The sequence below is a fragment of the Centrocercus urophasianus genome, unplaced genomic scaffold (assembly GCF_019232065.1).
Source record: "Centrocercus urophasianus isolate 14NV4802_14NV808 unplaced genomic scaffold, USGS_Curo_1.0 seq_325, whole genome shotgun sequence".
Classification (NCBI taxonomy): domain Eukaryota; kingdom Metazoa; phylum Chordata; class Aves; order Galliformes; family Phasianidae; genus Centrocercus; species Centrocercus urophasianus.
In genome coordinates this window covers 11,101-33,231 of record NW_024884895.1, presented here as the reverse complement: position 1 = coordinate 33,231, position 22,131 = coordinate 11,101, and the positions used below count along the sequence as shown (strand labels likewise).

At 43.4% G+C, this 22,131-nt stretch overlaps 1 protein-coding gene across 1 annotated transcript; it reads left to right on the top strand.

Moving 5' to 3' along the window:
- Window positions 1-563: 563 nt before the first annotated feature.
- OGA (O-GlcNAcase) lies at window positions 564-21,749 on the top strand. Its single transcript, XM_042829876.1, has 16 exons — window positions 564-750; window positions 4,058-4,109; window positions 4,416-4,513; window positions 5,824-5,954; window positions 6,666-6,837; window positions 7,794-7,892; window positions 8,061-8,345; window positions 8,887-9,045; window positions 10,278-10,888; window positions 11,257-11,431; window positions 14,894-14,979; window positions 15,847-15,951; window positions 16,719-16,804; window positions 17,765-17,957; window positions 20,008-20,167; window positions 20,865-21,749. Exons 1-16 carry the CDS (start codon window positions 564-566, stop codon window positions 20,999-21,001), a joined length of 2,736 nt encoding a protein of 911 aa, XP_042685810.1. The 3' UTR covers window positions 21,002-21,749.
- Window positions 21,750-22,131: the final 382 nt, after the last annotated feature.

The window sequence follows — 22,131 nt, the reverse complement described above, 5'->3', positions numbered from 1 at the left end:
CACAAAGCCGACTGCGCAAGCGCCTTCTGTCGCCGCGCGCCTGCGCGCTGCCGCGCTGCCGCCTCTCCCCTTCCCCGGGGCCTCTCGCGCACGCGCATTAAGCACGATCCGGCCGCCTGCGCAGGCGCCGTGAGCCGCCGCGGCCTCGCCCCTCCCCCCGCCCGCCCTTCGCGCACGCGCGCCGCGCTCTTTTCCGCCTTTTGCGCACGCGCCGTAGGCGGGCTCTCCTCTCCGCCCGCCCGTTCCCCGCGGCGGCTCCCTCTCGTCGGCTCGCCGTTCCCGCTCGAGCCGTGCGCTCCCGGCGGAGCGACGGGGAGAGGCGTTCGGCCGCGATCTCCCGCCCGGTTCCCGGCTTCCCTCGGCCCCGTGGCGGCGTTTCCGCGCCTCTCCGAGCCGCGGGCGGAGCGGTGAGGACCGGTCGGGGCCGGTTCGGCGCGCAGGCGCAGGGCCCCGTAAACAGGAAGCGGCGGCGGCGTCCCGGGGCGGCGGAGACAAAGGGGAGAAGGGGGGTAGGGAGCGGGGGCTCGGCCCGGAGAGCGGGGGTCCTGGCGGCGGGCGGCAGGATGGTGCAAAAGGAGGGGCAGGCGGCCTTGGAGGAGCCCCAGGGCAGCCCCAACCCGGCCGGAGCGTCCGGAGCTCCTCTGGAACCGCCGGGCGCCGCCGCAGGAGCCGTCCCGGGGGGCGAGGAAACCGACACGGAGACGGAGACGGCGCTGGGTTCCCGCCGCTTCCTCTGCGGCGTGGTGGAAGGTGAGAGCTGGCGGGGAGGGGAGGCCGAGATCCCGGCGCTGTGTGCCGGGGGGGTCGCGGGGCTCGGGCGGTGCGGGCTGGGGGCGGGGCAGCCGCGGGTGCCGGGCGGGGCGGCTCGTGCCGGGAGCCGCTGGCTGGCGGGCCTTGGCTAACGCGGCGGGCCGAGGATTCCTGCGGGAGGCCGGGCGGCTCGAGTGCTGTACGTGTGGGAAAGGGGAGGAGGAGGGGAGCGCTCCGCTGCGATTAGCCCGGCTGTACGCGCGGCTCGGGTTGGGTTTCTAGGGTAAGGAGTAGGTGATCGCAGAGACATCTGTTCTGCGATTAATGTCAGATGCTCCTTCTGCCCTGCGGTGTTATGGCTTAACGTTTTAACAGCGCTATAGGATGTTTCTTTCGCCCAGTTTGTTATAGAGGCTCTATTCAAAGGTTTAAGTTGTTCCAGAAGCTTCAGAAGAGAAGGGCTCGTTTTCCATTTGTCAGTAACTACAGAATTGACGGGCATTTTTGCCGTCTTGGTTAAGGTAGATGGTTGAAAGCCAGCGAGAAAGATGTTTTCTTCCCTACTTAATTAGCTGGCTTGGAATACCTCTAAATTCCTGTGGACTGCTGTTATTTTGGTATCTATAATGACTCCAGGAGGAGAACAAAAGCGTTAACAAATGAGAAGCGGAATGGGCAGTTTATCAAAGTCAATATCTGCACTGCTTGCAGAACGTCTTTTGTTCATATCTTAAATAGAGCATTTGGCTCCAGTGTACATTGCTGTGTGATGTGCACTAGGCCTGGTTCGTGCCTTTCCTTTGTGATATTGCTGGGGCTTAAATATAGCCAGTGTGGAGAGAGATGGGCTGGTTATTAAACCATTCTCTGTGGAGAAATGTCCTTTGGAGACAGGTAGTAGTGGGCAGAAATAAAGAGTGTAACTGCGTGATTTCTCACACTCCTGAACAATGCTCCTTGAGCACAGCATCACAGAGTGTGTCAAACCACTGTGTGTGCACCGTGGCCGTTTTTTGGGGTGTTTTAATTACATTGTAGATCTCATCTGCATGTACTTAGCAGCAGCTGCTATAAATATAGGTGTTCATGACTACGTAGTAAAATGAAGCAAGAAAATGGCTCCTGCCCAGTGAAGCAGTCTAATGTTAGCTGGGAGTTATCTGTTTAGTCTTGTGTGTGTACAGAAGACTAGGAATGAGGGAGTGTAAAAACAAAGCAGCAGTTGTGTTGGCTGAGGCAAGTGGGAGCAGAAGGAAATGCCGGTCTCTGTAGTAACGTGAGGCTTATCAGGTTAAGAGAAGAACAGATTAACTGCAGAAGCAAAGGTAAACACATAGTGCAGCAGCTAACACAGCCTAGAGATACCATGTAATTAAAGCGGTGAACAGCAGAGTCCAGATGTTTTGCAGGAAGAGGAGGTAAAAATTAGTAAAATAGCAGGCAAGTATACTGGGAATGCACTCAAAGAATGTGAGGAACTTACAGTCCCCTGAGTGCACCGTTTTGAGGGTCATAAAATGTAAGCTCTGGAATGCACAGAGATGGTGCTCATCCTCCAGGACAGCCAGCCTGGCTTTTAGTGGTGGTGAGTGTGGCAGCTGGGATATGAATACTTGGCATGATCTCGTGACTTTGTGTGAACCTGACATGCAGTCTTGAGGGAGTAATAGAAAACCGGGTCAGTTTTAGTTAGATAGAGATCCAAGGATAGCCATCAGCTGATGATGTCAGTAATATAAGAAATGTGCTGACAGATGGAAGAGCACTGTATCAGTTCTGACTAGCATGTTCTCTTCAGTGTTCTGTTCAATCTGCTCATCTTGTTCTTCATGTTGTGTTTTGTTTTTTTTGCAGTAGCCCCCTGCTCTGCTCCAGGCTGCTAGGTCTGAAGCAGCAACATTGTTGAAGTAGAAATGTTCTGAACAAGTTATGAGATGTGGGTGGTATTGACTGGGTGCTACAGTTACTTGTTCTGTTTGTGAGTTGTTGAGCTTCCTCGGACTGGCATTAGTCAGCGTGAAGTCACTAGTGAAAATGAGGAGTTTTTTCTGGGTGAAGCAGTCTCAGATGCATTGCAGCTGTTCTCTCATTTGTTCCTCTGTTAACCATCCTCAATTCGTCACCTGGCAGTTCAGTGAGAAGCAGTAGTTACTCAGCTTTTCCACGTTGTGGTGCCAGTTAGTCTGAGGTCACTCTCTGGGAGACTAATTCTGAAAACTTGAGCCTGCTTTAAACTTCTTAAGATGATCTTTGATCTCTTAATGGGCGAATGAAATGGTTGTGAACGTGTAGACATTCCGTTAGCTTTGACAGGCTGTAGGAGGGCATTCTCTGGCTTCTTTAAGAGCAGATTTACAACGGTGAATAGCTCTGAAAATGGAGATGTTGCTCACATTTTGAACTGATGTCTTGCACAGACTGCCAGGCTGAAGGTTTGTTTTGAAGTGCCAGTGGTTGAGCTGTTTGCACAGAGGTCTAAGTGAATTTACTTCAAAAAGCACTCTATTTTTATTTAAGCATTATGTTTTTGGAATGGGAGGAGTAGAATTGAACTCAGAATGTGTTAGAATTCATGCAGAAGTAAGTGACCTCGGAGATACACCATTGTAAAATCTCTAAGTGTTTTTATATGATTATTCTTTGAATATCTTGGCTTTTGGAGAGGTAGGCACTTGTATGTGGGAGATCAACTGAGTTAATTGTGACAAGAAACCCGTTAATTGGGGTGATTGATTCAACAAAATGCTCAAGATTTCATACTTACCTATCGTTCTCCTCAGTGTGTATTTGTATACTATGTGTATGTATTTAGGTTTCTAATCTGTATCTGGAGTTAAGCGTTTTAATGCTGCTAAATAGTATCAGGCATTTCCAGTATTCGTGTTACAACTGAAGGTGTTTTCCAGGTGTCTGAAGCAATAGTCCAGTTAGGTTACGACTCTTCAGTCTGCCCTTACCATAGTGCTGACTTGACTTGTGAAGGGCATGTGCTCAGGAATTCAGTTTGGGTTCTGAAAATTAATTGCTTTAATGGCCAAATTTATCAGGCTTTGGATCATCAAAAATTAAAGAGGCTATAATTGCATTTTAAATGTAGATCTGATTGGTTTATTACACTTTTGTAATGCTGTCTAGCTAGTTTTTTTTTTTTTTTGCATTCTGCTTTGGGAAACTTCATGATGAATGTAGTAGAATCAGTTTATTGGTAGAGGAAGAAAATGAGAGAAGGGTTGGTTGTAATATTTTGTTTCATGGAACGGGCACTATTTAACATCTAACTGGATAACTTTGGTCTTGTTTCCTGTAGGCTTTTATGGAAGACCTTGGGTTATGGAGCAGAGGAAAGAACTTTTTAGAAGGCAAGTCATGCTTCCTCTCTCTGCAGCACATTCCAGTGTAATGTAATCATGATCTTCCACTTAGAACAGAAATTCTTTTCAGGCTTAACCTAGAGCAACCTTTTGCATACTGTCTGTATTCTGGAGATGCATATTCACAGTCCTGTCTCTCTTAAACCAAATTTGTCCCATATCAAGTGTGTACTTGATAGTATAACACAATCTTCAACGAAGGGGTGTAGAGAAAAAACACGAGCCAAATAAAACATAGAATTTCTGGATCTGTAGCTTGCTCTTGCAATTAAGGCTTTCATCCTTTGCTCATAGACTTCAGAAGTGGGGACTGAATACATACCTGTATGCTCCGAAGGACGACTACAAGCACAGGATGTTCTGGCGGGAAATGTACTCTGTGGAAGAAGCAGGTAATCACTTCTATTTCTGCTCTGCTTCCGAGGAGTAGATTTAGGAGATCTTAGGAAGAAGTTTTTCACACAGAGGGTGTGCTGAGGCACTGGAACAGGTTGCCCAAGGAGGCTGTGGATGCCCCATCCCTGCAGGCATTCAAGGCCACGCTGATGTGGCTCTGGGCAGCCTGGGCTGCTGGTTGGTGACCTGCACATGGCAGGGGGTTGAAACTAGACATTGTGGTCCTTTTCAACCAGGCCACTCTGATTTGTTTCAATGAATCAGTCATTGCTCTGTACACTTGTGTATGTAATCACAGCAGCCAGTTTCAAATATGCGTTGAGACCTGTTCTTAATACCCTGCAGCCCTGTTTAAGGGAGCTTTGGGACAAGCATGGATTTGCTTCTTTTAACTATAATTCTGTGGATAATTTCTAAAATTGCTTTTAAGGCTTTGTCTTATGAAAATTACTTCTGCCCCCTCCCATCCCTGGGAAAGGTTGTTTAGAAGTGCTCCTTCCTCTGGCTCTTGATCCCCTGAGCCGTATGGAGGAGCAGAATGATTTGCTTCATTTAAAAAAAATAAATAAAAGGAGGAGAAAAAAGTGTATGGCTTTTTATGTGAGCACAGGTTAGAAAAGCAGCTTATGGCTAGTCAGGGCATGAAAGGTCTGTGTAAAAGGTGATGCAAGGCTTTTTATCCACCTCTGGCTTCTGCAGATTCTGCAGTGTCTTACTGGCTTTTGGGATTATTGTTTTCCTTGAGTGAGGGGAAAAGTGATACCTACTTGAAATTAAATAATCCCTGTTGGATGTCACTCTGAATCACAGCAGAAGTATAATTGAGAAGGTACTGCAAGGGAACTTCAAATAACAACAAATACCATTAGATGTTCTAGAACTAATTTTCTTAATTGTACGTAAGATTAAATTTGAAGTTTGTTTCTTAAAGCAACTACTTCTGCCCTGTGATATTTAAAAAGAACCCTTTTAATGTGCAGCAAGCTGCAGTGGTGTGTAGTGTGAATAGTGAGGTAGCTGATTCCTATGTGGGATTGTTTCAGGGTGTGACAGATGTTGAAAAAATGGGTAGTAGTTCTAGAACTGTTAATACACGTGCTGTAACGACAGATTTCATCCTTATTTGTCACTGAGATCATTTTTTAATTTTTTTTTTTGTTTTTTTTTTTTCCAGAATTTGAGCAAATCCCTTGATTTATTATTTTTATTGTTATGGTAGCACAGGCATCTAGAGTTCGTTATTTACATATAGTTTGGAAGCTGTTTCTTGTTGAATCCTTCTGAAATATTTGAATTTGATTTCCAGAGCAGCTAATGACTCTGATATCAGCTGCACGTGAACATGAAATAGAGTTCATCTATGCAATCTCACCTGGGCTTGACATCACTTTCTCAAATCCCAAAGAAGTATCCACACTGAAGCGCAAGCTGGACCAGGTAAATGTGATCTGAGCTTCCTGCAGCTGTAGTCCTACTTAACTTGAAAAACTTCAGTACCATGTTATTTTACTGGGCTGCCTCAGTGGACAGTTTGAATGGACGTGTTCAGGTTGCCTCGCAGAAGTGACCACTGATCATCTAGATTTAAAAAAAAATAAAATCTGCTATCAGATTTTGAAGGCTGTTCTTGGAATGTTGTCCTGAGGATACTTTAGAACCTTGAAGTTAAGATGCGTTTCCAACACGAGCCCTTATCCACAATAAGTCTTTTGGTGGTAGGTCTGACGTGTAGCCGTCTTTTTTGTTCCCATAATTAACTGCTCTCCTCTGTCCAAATGCTGCTACATGTTAGTTAACTCTTTCCCAGCTGTCTGTCCAGTGAAATCAACCTTGTTGTAGGAACTGGAACAGATTGAAGGTCTTCAGAAGCAGCTTTGAGGAAGGCAGGGTGGTGGATCAGAGACAAATGCTCGTTGTTTTACAGGGATAGTTAACAGGCCTGTCTTGTCTCACCAACTTTCTCCCTTCTGTTCTCATAGCTTTTCCTTCTTACAGGTTTATAAGCTGAAGAGTAATTCCTGAAGTACTTTTTCCTAATTCTTTTAAATGTTTTATCCTGCTGTAAAGATATTTTAAATCTTGAAAATTACACAATTTATTTTAATTAAAAAAAAAAAAAAAAAGTTTCACTCTTGTTTCTTGTTTCAGGTTTCCCAGTTTGGCTGCAGATCTTTTGCCCTGCTGTTTGATGATATTGACCACAACATGTGTGCAGCAGACAAAGAAGTGTTTAGTTCCTTTGCTCATGCTCAAGTATCCATAACAAATGAGATTTACCAATATCTAGGAGAACCAGACACATTCCTTTTCTGTCCTACAGGTAAAACAAGATGAATCCTTTAGTTCAGCCTTAAACAATAGGACCCATTATGTTATTGTTTGAGAAGTTGGTTTAATATCTCACTGTCACTGTAGGCAGTATTTTGGGAGTCATTTGAAGAATAAAGAAAGCTTCAAGGAATTTGTATGTAGAGGTTTTGCCAAACCTACGCATCTCTGAGAAGTTTATTGCTGAGCAAAGCAGCATCTTGATGGAACGGTTCAAGAACTAAAAGTTAGATTAAATGAGGACTTCTGTTTGACTTGTACCAAAGTCTGGGCTAGCTATTCGTTTCCCAGAGGTTTCTTAAAATAGAGACACTGCACTTCCCATGCTCACTTCTTCCAGTGGTGGCTGGTTTTAGTAAGATCACTCACTTCTATTCGTTGTTGAGTTGCCTTTTTTTTTTAAACCTGAAATTATCAGATGACTCTCAAGGTCCATCATTGCTTTGTGTTTTGGTTTTTTTAATTCTAAGCATCACCTATCACTTGTAAGAATATTTCATTGTAATGGAGACAGTATCACTGTGTTTGGTGAGGGTTGTTAGATTGAAACCTTCATTTGGTAGCAATGTTACCATTGTGAATTACTGTGTTTATCTCCTTGGCTGCCATAGTTCTGGTTCTGTTGCAGACTTCTTTTAACAAATCATATGCTGTGTTTTTTAAGATTTTTGGTCATTTTATAATTAGTCTAATGCTTTCTAGTTCTCTTCAATATTGTGTACAGTAACCTGGACTTCTGTTTTCTTCCAAATTTTTGACATTTGAACAATTTAAAATAAATGCTGTAGTCTTGCTGTCTGATGTTTTGCTAAGCAGCATATGTAATGCCCTTCTAATTTAGACTATTGGGGATTTAGAGGTTAACTTTCAGGATTCTCTTCTCCAGTGGAAGTATGTTGTCATATTTCTACATCTTTCTAATAAGCAACATTCTTTTTTCCTTTGCAGAATACTGTGGAACTTTCTGTTACCCAAATGTTGCTCAGTCTCCATATTTACGAACTGTAGGAGAAAAACTGCTTCCTGGCATCGATGTGTTATGGACAGGTGAAGTAGCTTTTTTTTTTTTTTTTTAATTCAGTGCTGGTGTTCCAAGTGTTATCAGAAGTATTTCATAAGAAATCAAAACAAAAATACACGTCCAACTGTTTGATGTGAGGAATGTGAATCCTCGTGCGTACGCAGAGCACTCTCATGGTCTCCTTTCTCTCTTAGGTCCAAAAGTTGTATCCAAAGACATTCCAGTAGAGTCCATTGAAGAAGTTTCTAAGATCATCAGGAGAGCACCAGTTATTTGGGACAACATTCATGCTAATGATTATGATCAAAAGAGGCTTTTTCTTGGACCTTACAAAGGTCGGTCAACTGAGCTCATCCCTCGACTAAAGGGAGTTCTGACCAATCCAAACTGTGAATTTGAAGCCAATTATGTTGCTATTCACACACTTGCAACCTGGTACAAGTCTAACATGAATGGAGTGAGAAAAGATGTGGTAATGAGTAAGTATGAGTACCTGTTTGCTGGGGCATGTGTTGAACTGTGTAATTTACACTGTTTTGTTCTAATTATTCTAGACTTTCCTTGCAGTTTATTTTTAAGATAGCCTAGCATTTTCTGTCCTGGAAGTAAAGGACACCTGAAAAATAACAAGCAACCAGATTATTTACTGAAAGTACTTTTTATGCAATCACAGATGCATCTCAAGTCTAATGGCACGTGCTGCAGATACATCTCAGGAAATCAATAAAACCAGTTGTGTGGTTTGTATTTGACACAAGTGTCCATGGGTTTGATTACACTGGGGTAGAAGCAGATCAGATCAGCTCTGAATGTCGTTACACATAACTTCTGCGTACCATTTGTGTGCTGATAGTTGATAGTGACCATAGCTTTCTGCTTTGTCCAATTGGGTTTCAATTCTTTGTCCTTCTTTGTGAAGTAAGACTGAGAGTTCTTGAGCACCTTGTCTAACGTCATCTCTTTCTATTTTAGATGAAACTTATGTGAGTTTTTTTTTTTTTTATAAACTTCTCTTTGTAGCTGATACTGAAGACAGTACCGTTTCTATCCAGATTAAACTGGAAAATGAGGGCAGCGATGAAGACATTGAAACAGATGTTCTCTACAGCCCACAAATGGCCCTGAAGTTGGCCTTAACTGAATGGCTTCAGGAGTTCGGAGTACCTCAGCAATACAGCAGTGAGCTTGGTTTGGTATCACTTTGGGGTTGGTAGGAAAATGTGATTACATGTTCAGCACTTGCACTTAGATTCAAACTATTTAACGGATCTCTGCAGTCTGTGGAAGTACTCGCTGCCTTACTTCTTGGGGAAACCCTAGTAAAGAAAAAAGAGTGCTTGATATTCTGCAGTGTGCCTTTAGTGACCCAGCTGATCAGCAGGAGCACCCTCGAAGCAGGATGATCCTCTGGCATTTCTGATCTAAGACAGGAAAGCGTCTGAATCTTGTCAGTCCCAGCAGTTATTGCTAGATTTCTGTGGGACCTGAGAGAGTAGGAAGAATTTTTTTTGAGGGGGTGTTAGATTAGTGTGAAAAATGATACTGCCCCTAAAGAGTCCATGTTTTTCCAGTTGTTTTCAGCTGGTTTTGTTTTTCTGAGTTTCTGTCTGCAGAAACCAGTTGGGTTCCTTCCAGCATTGTACACCTTTCCTCTTGTAGCACTGGGAGCTTGAGATTCGAGGTAAAATCTGTTTCTCTCAAACATGGGTTTTGGGTAGTCAGAGTGGCCTTATAGCTGTTGGTGGAGTTGAAGAATCTCTTCTCCTGACTCCTAGCTCTGCTCTTTGCAGTTCTCCTTTTGAAGTACTGTAACATTTCAGATCTCTCTAAAACTCAGCTGTGGCAGAAACATTGGATGAGGAGTGGTAGTGTCACTTTCCTCTGCTTTCACAGAATTGTTTGGGTTGGAAGGGACCTTGTAAGATCACCTCAACCAAGTCCTCTGTCAAGCAGGGCTGGCTAGAACAAATTGCCTAAAACCTTTTCCATTTGGATCTTGAATATCTCAGTTTTCCCCAGTCATGTTTTTGTGGTTGAAGTATTTGAGCATCTGTTCTTTTGTTTTAATCTACACTGAATAGGAATAAAAGTCAGCTGATGCAAAGGGAAAACGTTAACTTGAAAAGATTTTTGTACTGGTATTATAATCAGAAATATTCCTGGCAGTGCATGTTAACTCATCTTATGAACTCCCTATCTTTGCTTGGTGGTTATCTGAAGGGGAGACTTGCCAAAATACAAATTCTGTAGTTAGAATTACAGTGACAGACGTGAGCAGGCGAAGTGCCAGAAGGAAGCTGCATAATTGGCTGCCATGACAACAGAATCGTCCATGATTTGTAGAAGTTGCTGCTTTTGAATGTTTGTTGGCTGATACTGACGACTTTAAACTTGTTTCTTCTTATGCTCAGGTAGGCAAGTGGCCCACAGCGGAGCTAAAACTGCTGTAGGGGACGTAGGGCCTCTGGTGGCACCGTCGTCTTTAAACGCAGCAACTGTGGTCACCACAGTCTACCAGGAACCCATCATGAGTCAAGGCGCAGCACTGAGCAGCGAGCCACCAGCCTTGGTAAAGGAGGAAGAGAAGAAGCAGTCTGATGAGGAGCCGATGGACATGGTGGTAGAGAAACAAGATGATGCGGACAAGAATGCTAACCAGATACTGACAGATATCGCTGAGGCGAAGATGGCAGAGGAGTTGAAGCCAATGGATACCGATAAGGAGAGCATAGCTGAATCTAAGTCCCCGGAGATGTCTATGCAGGAGGACTCTGGTAGTGATATTGCCCCTATGCAGACTGATGAACAAATTAACAAAGAACAGTTTGTGCCTGGGCCAAATGAAAAGCCACTCTACGCAGTAGAACCAGTGACTTTAGAGGACTTGCAGCTTCTTGCTGACTTGTTTTATCTCCCATATGAACACGGGCCCAAAGGCGCACAGATGCTGAGAGAATTCCAGTGGCTTAGAGCAAATAGCAGTGTTGTCAGTGTTAACTGCAAAGGAAAGGATGCTGAAAAAGTGAGTGTAACTTAAGCTCGTTTCTCTCCTTTTAAATCAAAATCCTGAGCAACGTTGACTGTTTTCTGAAGTAGAGATAGGTGTTGCATTTTCTAGAAGCTGAAGGGTAGGTAGCATGAAACATAACCACAGATGACAATAACTTTTGTTCATCCAGTGGAATTTACTGTTTTAAGCTCTGTAGTGTCTGCATATTTGAACAGTGCTTCCTGTACTGGCTTTGCTTCTAAGAACAGTAAAGGCTTGTGAGTCACGTGTGATGTAGTGCTTCAAAGCATGGAATTGCGTGGTCATCCTTCCTATTTAGAGTGCTTGTCCTCCCTAGAAGGCAGTATTTGATCTTGTGGATCTTTTCCCTCCATCCATAGATAGAAGAGTGGCGTAACCGAGCAGCTAAGTTTGAAGAGATGTGCAGCTTGGTGATGGGAATGTTCACTCGCCTCTCCAATTGTGCCAACAGAACAATCCTTTATGATATGTACTCCTACGTCTGGGATATCAAGAGTATTATGTCAATGGTGAAATCTTTTGTGCAATGGTTAGGTAGGTGCATTGGGAGCCATTATAATCCCAGAGAGAGTATCTTCTTTTGTGTTTTGAATTAGCCCACGGGGAAAACAAAACATTATGCAAGTATGTTTTCTTGGACACAGGGTCTGGTTTGACCCCGTTTTAAAGGTTTTCTTATCTCACTATTGAATCAATGCCTGCTGTGAATTTGCTTTGGGATTAAAGTGAAGTCTGCTGGATGTTTAAGATTGGAGACCTTGATTTTTTTTCTTCTTGGGCTAATGAAACTTGAATCTCATCTGACACGTAAGTGTTGACTTTAACTTATTCTTGACTGAATGCACACTGGACTGCGCCCCATAGCTCCTTGGGTACCCTGGTACATGATTGGAAATGACACTACGAAATGTGACCACATCAGCCACCTGCTGCTTGCTGTGTTTTGATAACACTGTTGCTGTCTTCAACAGAACAATTCCAGCAGTGACCTTTAAATGGGCCTGGCCAAGAGGAAGCTGATCCTCCCAGCCCTGTGCGCATGCGAGCTTTAGCATAAGGCTATTCTGGTGCAAAATTATTTTCTTGAAACACCTTCCAAATTGCTTTTTTGTTGTTGTTTTTTGATTATTTTCTGACAGTGGGTGGAAATTGTGGAGCTTTCTAGACTGATTTAGTCTGAGATGTAAGCTGGTCTGGAAATGCTTGTTGTTGTGGTTTTGTTTTTGTTTTTGTTTTTTCCTGAAAGATTTTTGAGGGATCCAAAGTTGGCAGATAGCACCAGCATGGCCTGGGTAATTCCAGTGACCTCATTTCACTTTCAGGTTTCAATCCAGCTGTAAGGAATATGCTGTGGACTTGCTTGACGTACACAGCAGGCAGCAAAGCCAATGGTCTCTTGTCACACGTTTTGTAGCTGTCACAATCCTACAATCCTCACAGTGGTTAACCATTGCACAACCTTGGTCAAATGCAAGTGTTTGGATTGTTAAATTGTAGTTTTAAATACTGACAGTTTTGAGTTGAGACACAGACTTGTGAACACGTCAAGTCAGGCCTTACTGAAAAGCTTCCTGTGGATGTGCTTGTTAAATAAGTGATCCTTATGTGTATGTGAATAATGAAGATGAGCTTTTAGGACTGCCTTATGTCAAGTACAGAGGAGAGCTTGGCAGAATCGTGCTGTATGAACATCTCTGCCTGATGCTGCAGAAAAGCTGTAGTGTGTGTGGTTTTAAGAGAAGTGTTACACCACTCCCCCAGCTTTACTATCCTTGCTGTAAGTTGACGTTTAACTAGAAAGAATTCTCTCTTTTTGATAACTTGGTCTGTTTAAAACTCTAGACCCATTCTCTAAAGAGAACACAGTTTCTTGTGACCTCAAAACATCGAGGGCCCAGCTTGCATTACAACTTTATTAGCTACCTGTTGCATTCCCTTACTTCAGATGAAATTGTTTCTAGTTTTCCTAGGTCCCTCCAAGTTTGGTTTCAAGTCTTTACATGCATCAGATACTTCAGAATTGCTTTCAGAAATGAAATGTTTATAGATGACTCTGACTTCAGCTTTGTTTTTTCCGGTATCATGACTGGCATTAGAGAGTTGAAAAATTCACTGTAGGAGTTGGGTGTTTACAGTTGAGTAGTCTTAAACTAATAATGCTTCCGTGAGAGGAGATATTTTTGTCCTTAGCTTATGTTTTATCCCAAGTGTAAACATATGTAAAGCCAGGTATGGCCAAATCCAAACACATTAGTTCTCATGATGGTGTGCTCAATGGTCCGCTGAATGTTCATTTTCACCTCTCCTCCCAAGTCCAGCTAGCATTCAGTCCCTTAAATTACTGTGGCTGTACAGTACTATGGATTACTAATGACTTTTATTGTCTTCTTCCCCGTTGTGTACAGATGGGAGAATCTTCAGCACAAGTTTCTACTGCTATTGGATGGACAGCGCCAGATGTTCACAGCGCGTCGTCATTAATTAATTAAAATGGACAGGTTTTGTCTGTGAGGCAGCTCAGATAGATTAGATGTGTGATAGGCATGAACTGAAGTCACATTTGCGCAGCGATGAAGGCATTAACTATGTTTTTTGTTCATACAGCTCTTCGTTCACACAGCTCTGTACTGTAATAATTGGAAGTGCTAGTTAAGTTGTAGTCTCAAAGGAGAGACAACCCGTCTTCCAAGTTATTGACTAAATTTCCATGTGAAGAGTATATTTTTGTGAGAATGCTAAAGTGTGGGAGCTGGCCACATCCAAATTCTGATGCTTGGATCATTTCTGATACTGACGGTGCTTAGGATAGTTTACACTGAACACGTGTTCCTAAATTCCAATCAATGTCAAACTTGGCACACTTTGGGACTCTCTGACTAGCACAACACACTTGTCTGTACTGATCTGGGACTGTTACTTGAACAGGAGTTAGACTGCTGTCTACAAAAGGAAAAGAATATTTGCGCTGCTCGTCTTGTCAGAAAACTGGGCAGGTGATCTCCATTCCAGATCCGGCACTTTTATTTTCCTCCTGCCAGCTGTTATGTTGGTTATTGAAGGCCATGGTGTCTTGCTAGTGGAACAATGTAACAAGTCAAATGGAAGCTTTTTTTTTTAACCCTAAAGCTGAGAACATTGATGGGTCTCCTGTGACTGATCAGTAGGAACCCTGTTGCCTCTGATATGCTTGAAGAGGAAAAACTGAGATGCTGCAGAAGCAGAGCTAGTATTACCTGTGACAGACAGGGTGTACTAGTTAGTGTGAGCTAGAATTAACTCACGTACCAGTGGCACTGTGAAGGTATGGCCTGGATTATATAAATCTATTTAGTCTCTTGCAAGAATGCTGTTTCGTACAGCTCTCCTGGCTATCTTAACTGTTGCAAACTGTTTGCACATACTGCCAGTCCTAGTTTTCTGACAAGAGTAGAAATGTTAATTAATAAAATGTGACTTCAGAAAGGTCCAGTTTTTTTCAAGAGGCTGTGATAATGGAATTTTCGTTCTTCAACTGCTTATGTTTGCAGTAGTGGCTATTGAGTCCAGCAGCATCCAAGATGTCCTCCTTTTGTAGATGAACCAGATGCTTCTGCCACAAGTGGACAAACAGAAGAATGTGCAGAAAGCCTGTCAGGCTTCTGTAATTGTACGTGGCAGCATTCTTGTGTCTGTTCTGGAGTGAGGTGTGCTGTCTCAGTCACCTCACGTGTTCTTAAACTGACCTGTTACTTGAGACTGTAAACTTGAAATACCGCAGTTGGTGCACGAGCACAAAATCTTTATCAATCATACAAAATCTTTATCAATCATACCAAATCTTTATAAATCATACCAAATCTTTATAAATCATATATTATTGCAGCCTCTACCGAAGCCCTGGATTATAGCTCAGTTAGAGAGCTTTTTCCACAAGTGTGTGTTAGCTTTTTGGACATGTAAGACACCCAGGAAATCCCCCTTCTCGTAACGTTCTCCGCTTGGATCTGATCTCAACAGGGTGTCGTAGTCAATCTTCAGCACAGTTCTTAAGTGGAGACCAAGAACCCTGGGCCTTTAGAGGTGGTCTAGCAGGAGAGTTCCAGGTATCAATATGACTTCACAACTGAATGACGTTTTCTTTGTTTTATGAGAAACCTTTTGTTGCACATCAGAGGTCTGGAAGGATTGGTCTGCCGAAGGCTTTCTGGTCCAAAGCCCATTAGCCTTACAGCTTGGTTTAAAATAATTTTCCTCCCATTTCTACAGTAGTTTCTCAAGGAGATGCTGCCTGTCCCACGCGCCCGCGAAGCGCAGCGGCTTTAGTTGTACATTTCACCTTGTTTCTTTGCAGGTCGCACAGCATTTTTATCTGCGCCCGCAGTCGCGCCACGCGCGCATGCTTGTCCACCAATGGGAATTCCATGAGCAAAGAGAGGGAGCGACCCCAGTGTGTGTCGCTAAATAAAGCAGCAGTGTGTTTTCTTGGAAAGATTCAATTGGCCAATACTCTAAAACCTGTTCTCGAGTCTGCTTGCACCAACTCGAATTTGTTCATGGATTTTTCAGGTGCCGTACTTTTCCCCCCTCACAGGTGCTCTGCGCGCAGCAAATAGAGTCAGCGCTTTGCTTTTGGGATAAAGCGTCTCCTCTGGCCAGTTAACCCTCTTCAGACCAAACCTTTCCTCCTGACATTCTGTGTTCTTATAGAGGCAGTGTAGATACGATTGGTAAAAGCATTTTAAAGTAGACAGGATAAGCAGGCTTTTAATGTGCTTTTTCAATTGCATATTCCAAAACACCAATTGGATATTTTCTATTCGAGTAAGGTCTTTGCATTTGTAAAGCCTACCAACCCCACCTTCTTCTGGGGTGCCTGCAAGTAGCAAATGTTAATTTGGCAGTCTGCAGTGCACGCCCGAGAGTCTTGGGATCTTGTACATGCACTCACATCGAGTATTTTGTTTTCACAGCGTTTGCTGCCTATTGATGGGGCAAATGACCTCTTTTTTCAACCGCCTCCGTTAACGCCCACTTCCAAGGTGTACACCATAAGGCCCTACTTCCCCAAGGATGAGGTAACTGCTGCTGCCTTTTGTTGTCCTTGTTGATGTTTTTCCTTTTGTGGCAACACTGGTTCCTTCGGAGTCCCTCCATCCTCTAACGAAACCCAGTATCTTGCAAAAAACAAATGCAGGTTACAGGAGAATGGAGGATAAGTGATTTGCCTATGATTTGACAGCCCGCTGTGCTGCAGTACAGTTACACCCACAGCATGACTGCAGTCTTCCATCCCCCTTTTTTTTGTGTGTGTGATGCCTTCCATGATTCTCAGCAGTGGGTTAAAATGATTCCCTGCTGATAGTGGAATTCGTGCAGTGGGAGCACATGCAGCGCTGTGACTGTAGAGGTGGGTGTGTGTGCCTGTTCACCCAGTAATTATTCTGGGAATTCCTAGTATGGAAGAGGAGCCCCTTTCAATGCTGTGATGCAGGTCTAAAGCTGACTTCTTAGAAATAGTCTGTGTGGCTTTCTTTCCAGTGAAAGTTTAGTAATTAGCCTTCAGGATTAATCCCCAGTTGTAGAAACATGCAGAAAGTTGACCTTTAATTTTTCTTTTCCTTCCATTGAACATAACCAGTATTTTGGACAGGCAACTGTGAGATAGTAGTAATTGGGGGGGGAGAGAACTGATCCTTTCTTAGAGATGTGTGCTCCTGTTTGGTGTGAGTGAAGTCCTGTCAGTACTAGCTTACGGTGGAGCAGTGGAGCTGTTAATGAAATCTCTCTAAAACAGAGGAGTTCACTTCTGAGTTTCATGACTTGAGATCTCTCCTCTTCCTAGGCGTCTGTATATAAGATCTGCAGAGAAATGTACGCTGATGGAGCTGATCAACCTTTCCACAGTCTGCCAGACTTAATTGGAGACAAGTATGTCTTAGAAATGAGTGAACTGACAGAAGTGGTTATGAAGGATGATGTTGTGACACTGTATTTAATTGGAGGGTTTTTTTTTTTAAGTGTGTGTGTGCAGGATGCACAACTTCTGACTTAAATAAGCAAAAAAGCCATCTGTGATCATTAAGAAATTGAAACTGACTTCTAAAAGATACTGTTAACACCTGTGTCTCAGTTAATGCTCTGGTCACGTGTGGTGAGCTGTTAGAAAAACAGATTGAGCTGAAATGTCTATATTAAGAAACTCATGCATCATAGTACCACTTCAGTTGTGAAAGTACATCATGGGTATCTGTGGTGACATTCTGGTGGTTTTTTTTTTTTTAAACCTAGTATGGTTCTTCAGGTAATTGAAAGACTTTCTGAGGACTAGCATGCCAGGCAACTGCATTGATTTTTATTTATTAGTTGTGAAATGCATATTGTAGTCTACCTGCATCAACATTTTAAAGCAATGACAAGAAGTAAGATGAAAGTTTAAAAAAAAAAAAAAAGAAGTATTAAATCTTGAGCTGTAGAGTGAGGAACTATTTTGCTGTGTCTTGGGTGTGTATTTTAGGTAGAACTTTGTAAAGAAGCTTCTCTGTGAGAGGCAGGAAGGTAGTTAAGAAAGGATGTGTAACTGCTGTCAAAAAAAATGAACAGGAAGGTAATGGCAGCAGGAATATTGAGAGCAGCAGGTGAAGAAGGTTTGTGTGCTGAATCAGACCCGAGGCTGTATAGAATTAAACTGTGAGGATCCTGAACTATTGGTGCTCATCACTGAGTTTTGACAGCTGATCAGTCTGTTAATTGATGCATTGTAAGAATTTATTTGCACTGCTGGAGAGCTCTGTCACTTCTCTGGGTGACCTCAGCTTCATCCAGAACACACAGAGCGTGCCTGTTCAATAGGACCTGCTTTTGGCTGAATGTGGTTGCTTCTTTCTGCAGGTTAGTAGGAGGTCTGCTCACCCTCAGCCTGGATTACTGCTTTGTCTTGGAAGATGAGGATGGCATATGTGGCTACGCTTTGGGAACAGTTGATGTGACTCCTTTCATTAAGAAATGCAAAATGTCTTGGATCCCTTTCATGCAAGAGAAATATACTAAACCAAACAGCGACAAGGAGCTGTCTGAGGCAGAGGTTGGTATAACCTGTGAGGCTGGGACTTAACACTGAGCTGCGTTCTTCTTTCTCTCAAAAGCAGTCCTTTGTATTTCTTTGGATTTAAAGCTTTTGTAATTTATTTTTCATACCTTTCTGTTGTCTTTGAACATAGTATCTGACGTCTTAGGTGCTGATACTGAAAGTGCTCACTGTGTGTCAGATGCAGCTGTGTTATGAGGCACCTTCCAGGTGTACTTAGTAGTAATTGATGCAGTAAATACACAGGTTTTTGGAACTGCTAAGTGGCAGGAGCTTTCAAACCAAGAGCAAACATTAATTTAAAGAGAACTACATTTTGATGAAAGTGAAGCACTGTTTCTGTTCTGCAAAATGAGACGTTGGTGTCCTCGTGCACGAGAGGTTCAGGTCTGACAGATGCACCAGTTGTAGTATGGAAAACCACATCAAGAGCTGGGTTGCTTTTCCACTTAAAATCTTTGAGCCATTTGTGTGATGTGATGAGTGTCAGTGGTGCAGAATGGTGTCCTGCTCACCAGTTCCTGATGGTAATTCAGTCTGTGGCCTCTGGCCAGTTGTGTTGTTTGCATAGAAGGGGTTTAAAAAAACAGCCTTGCAGCAAACGTCGTTCTTTCCAAACGTGTGTGTTCTGCATTGGGTGCAGCTAGGGAATGTGACCTTACAGCTCACTTCTGTTATTGAAGTGGAGCTCAAGTGAAGTCTGCAGTCTGTAGGTCTTTTGACTTTGTTTTTCTAGATTTGTGCAGTTTTTGCTCTTAACTGCATAGGAAAGCTCCCATGTGTATGAAGACTCTGGTAACAAAGCAGAGCAAAGCTCTAGTAGGTCCAAAAAGGAGAAGCTTTGATTTCCAGATGTTTAAAGCCAAACTTCAGGGGAAGAGAAAGCAGGAGGTACATTATGCTATTAAACTGGCTTTGTCATTCAGAGGTCTATGAATGTTTTTAGCTGTTGGTATGTTAACCCAGGATTCCTGCTTCTAGTACAATACTTCAGAAAAAGTCTGCTTCTGAAGCCTATGGGTATTGAAGGATGTTCCCTGGAGAGCAGAGAAGGTTTTTTGTATTTGCTATTGAGATGGATGCTGTGGGTTTTTCTCAATTTAGCCTTTTGACACCATAAAGGAGAGAACATCAGTAAGTTGTATAGAAGCTGTTGCCATTGTGCCAATGCCACAAAAGTTTTGATTTTTTTTTTTTCCCAAAGAATAAAGAGTTCCTTTACAGACCTCTTATCTCTTACTAATCTGTCTCCACTTTAGTCTGAAAAGCTCCTGTTCCAAACTTCTTAGAGCATTTGATTCAAATTGCTGACATCTCTTATGATTCAGTTGTTTCTTAGTTTACTTAACTGCTTCTTGAGACCCAAACCCAATGGGATGTTTTGTTTCACAGAGGGAAGATCCAGCCTTTTGAGTGCTGTGTTGTAACGTTTCCTTGGTACTCGCTACCGCATGGCTGGCTCTGAATGCGTGCTGTGGGACTGTGCATGTATAGCTGTGATGAAGTCCAGAGGGCCAGGCCTGGTTCTGTATCTGAAGTGGTTCAACCAGTCTGAAGTAGCAGACTGAGACTTGGTCTGTCACTGCAGGAGTGTGGGAGATAGCAGATTATAGATTTGACAGTAAGGTGTCTAAGCTTGACCTGAAAAAACCCTGATATGCTAAGGTTCCTTGTGTGAGGAAGCCCCAGTTCTGGTTGTTACAGTGGCAGCCTTCAGTTACACAAAGTTAGGCAGCTTGTTTACGTGAGCCGGTGCTCTGTAATGGCTTCAAAGTTCTGCAGCCAGCAGCTGTATGATGAGGGTACTTCAGATTTGGCTTTGGGGCAAATGGTCTGGATAACTGCATAAGCAGTACGGGTTTCTCAGGCTGCTGTGAGCTGAAGGATAGGGAGGATAGGAAGCTTACAGCTACAGCCACCCATGGCAGTCAGGTGCAGCTGAAAAGTTTTGAGAGGTGTATTCTGTGAGCAAAGCGACTTCCCTTGGAAATGAATGAAAATAAAAAGCTAACAGTGACTGAATATCTGGTTCTCATGTTCTTTTCAGAAAATAATGCTAAGCTTCCATGAAGAACAAGAAGTATTGCCAGAATCATTCCTTGCCAACTTCCCATCATTGATAAAGATTGATATCCACAAAAAAGTGACGGATCCAAGCGTGGCCAAAAGCATGATGGCCTGCCTGCTCTCTTCTCTAAAGGCTAATGGTAAGCTTACTGCACTCAGAATGCTTAGTGTCCTAATTACGTCTTGGGTCTGCCATAGTTGGTGTTAGATTGAGGTAAATAGCCATCCGGAAGTCTTTTATAATTAACTTTTGCTGCTGTCTTCATTAAAGGTAGCTTTTAGCTTTAGCCATTACCCTGAAGTTAGAAAACAGGAGGAGCTGAGGGAGCAGTTCACAAAAAATGTGTGCTTTCGTGTCCATCTTGAACAGCGTGTCGATGCTGTATGTTCCCTGCTGGCAGTGACAGTGCTGCTTTTTGTTACATGTGGAAGTGTGCACTGGTGAGCAGTTACCAAACCCTCAGTATGGGAAGTGCTTGGCCATCTGCCTTACTGCACGTCTGAGGTTCACAGGTCTTTGCACAGTTTGGTACCTTCCTGTAGTGCCTTTTTTTCTGAGCCAACATTCAGGGTTTCAGGATGCTTTTATGTGAAATAAGAGGTCTTCAGAGGGACGTGGTTTGTTCATGCTGACGAGATCTCTGCGACGTGTGGCTCCTTTAGGGAATGGTTGGCTGTGTTGCCATAAATCTGGTCTCTTTTGGGTACCGTGCTGCTTGTAGAATTGAATCAGTGATTTGATTGGGTTGAGATGCTGAAATAGATGGGGACTCTCGTACTCGACTGCCCTCTTACAGTATTTCTCTCACTGTTTTTGTCCCTCTTTTTCCTCTCCAGGCTCCCGTGGGGCCTTTTGTGAAGTGAGGCCAGATGATAAAAGAATTCTGGAATTCTACAGCAAGCTGGGCTGTTTCGAAATTGCTAAAATGGAAGGATTTCCAAAGGATGTTGTTATCCTTGGAAGAAGCCTTTGAAGTGCTCAACAGCAAACTGTTCCAGTGCTGCAGTCCCTTAACATCTGGGCGGGGAGTGGTGGGGATCTTCATATGGTCTAGCTGAACACAGCCAGCAATAAGCCAGCTTGGGAGAGGGGACTATGTGAAAATCGCCCATCACACATTCAGACTGATTTGCTGGAGGAGGATAATGCTGCTGAACACGCCGTTTTAGCAAGAGAATCTCTGTCCTCTCCTGGTCTCGTGTGAAGTGCCAAGGAATCTTGCATGGACAATGTAGCTGCCTGGAGGAATTGTCCTCAGTCAGCGTTGTGGTTGACAGCAGTTGTGTGTTTGAGCATCAGCAGAAAAGCGGCTGCTGTAAGGAAGAATCTGTAAGGACGCAGTTTTGTTTCGGTGTCGTAGAGCAGGATGTGCAACTGGGAGTTGCAGGAGTGGGAGGGATTACCTATGTCAATCAGCAGATGTAAAGATAAGTAGTTATAGTTCTATTTTTGAGTATCTTTATGCTTGTTGATTAAGCGATGACCCATTGTCACTTCTAACGACCATTGGTTGGAGCTTTGTGCTGTTAGGGACAAATGTGCAGTGGTCTGTGGCAGAAGTCACTTAATGACAAACCTGTAAATTTCGGTGTATATAAACTTAGCTGTATGCTGACTAACTTTTTGTTTACCAGTTTTTGTAACTTTTTCTTTTAAAAACTGAAAGGATATAGGTCCAAGATGGCACTTTTAAATAACATAAAACCACGATGGAGAGCAAATCTGTCCACAGCACTGACTTTTTTTTTTTTTTTTAAACTGTGCCTCATGTCCAGGGCTATAGAAACTGAGCACATTGGGTAAGGAGTGCTGATCCCAAGGATCCTTCCTTCAGATGCCTGTTGGTTTCCTGCCGAGCTCCCACAGCGCAAGGCTGTGCCATCATCCTCCTGGGACAGAAGCAGCAATTCACAGGGTGGGCTGCTGAACCTGAGACTGTTGGTGGTGTTAATACAGAACTGGGTGGAAGATAGAGGGAAAGAGCTGGCCCACAGCGGGGATTTGTCCTTGGAACAGTCACCATGTTTCAAAGCCCTTTCATTCTAGTTTGATTAAATCAGGGTCCTCAAGTCCTGCACATTTGTATCGAATAACTTTTCTATA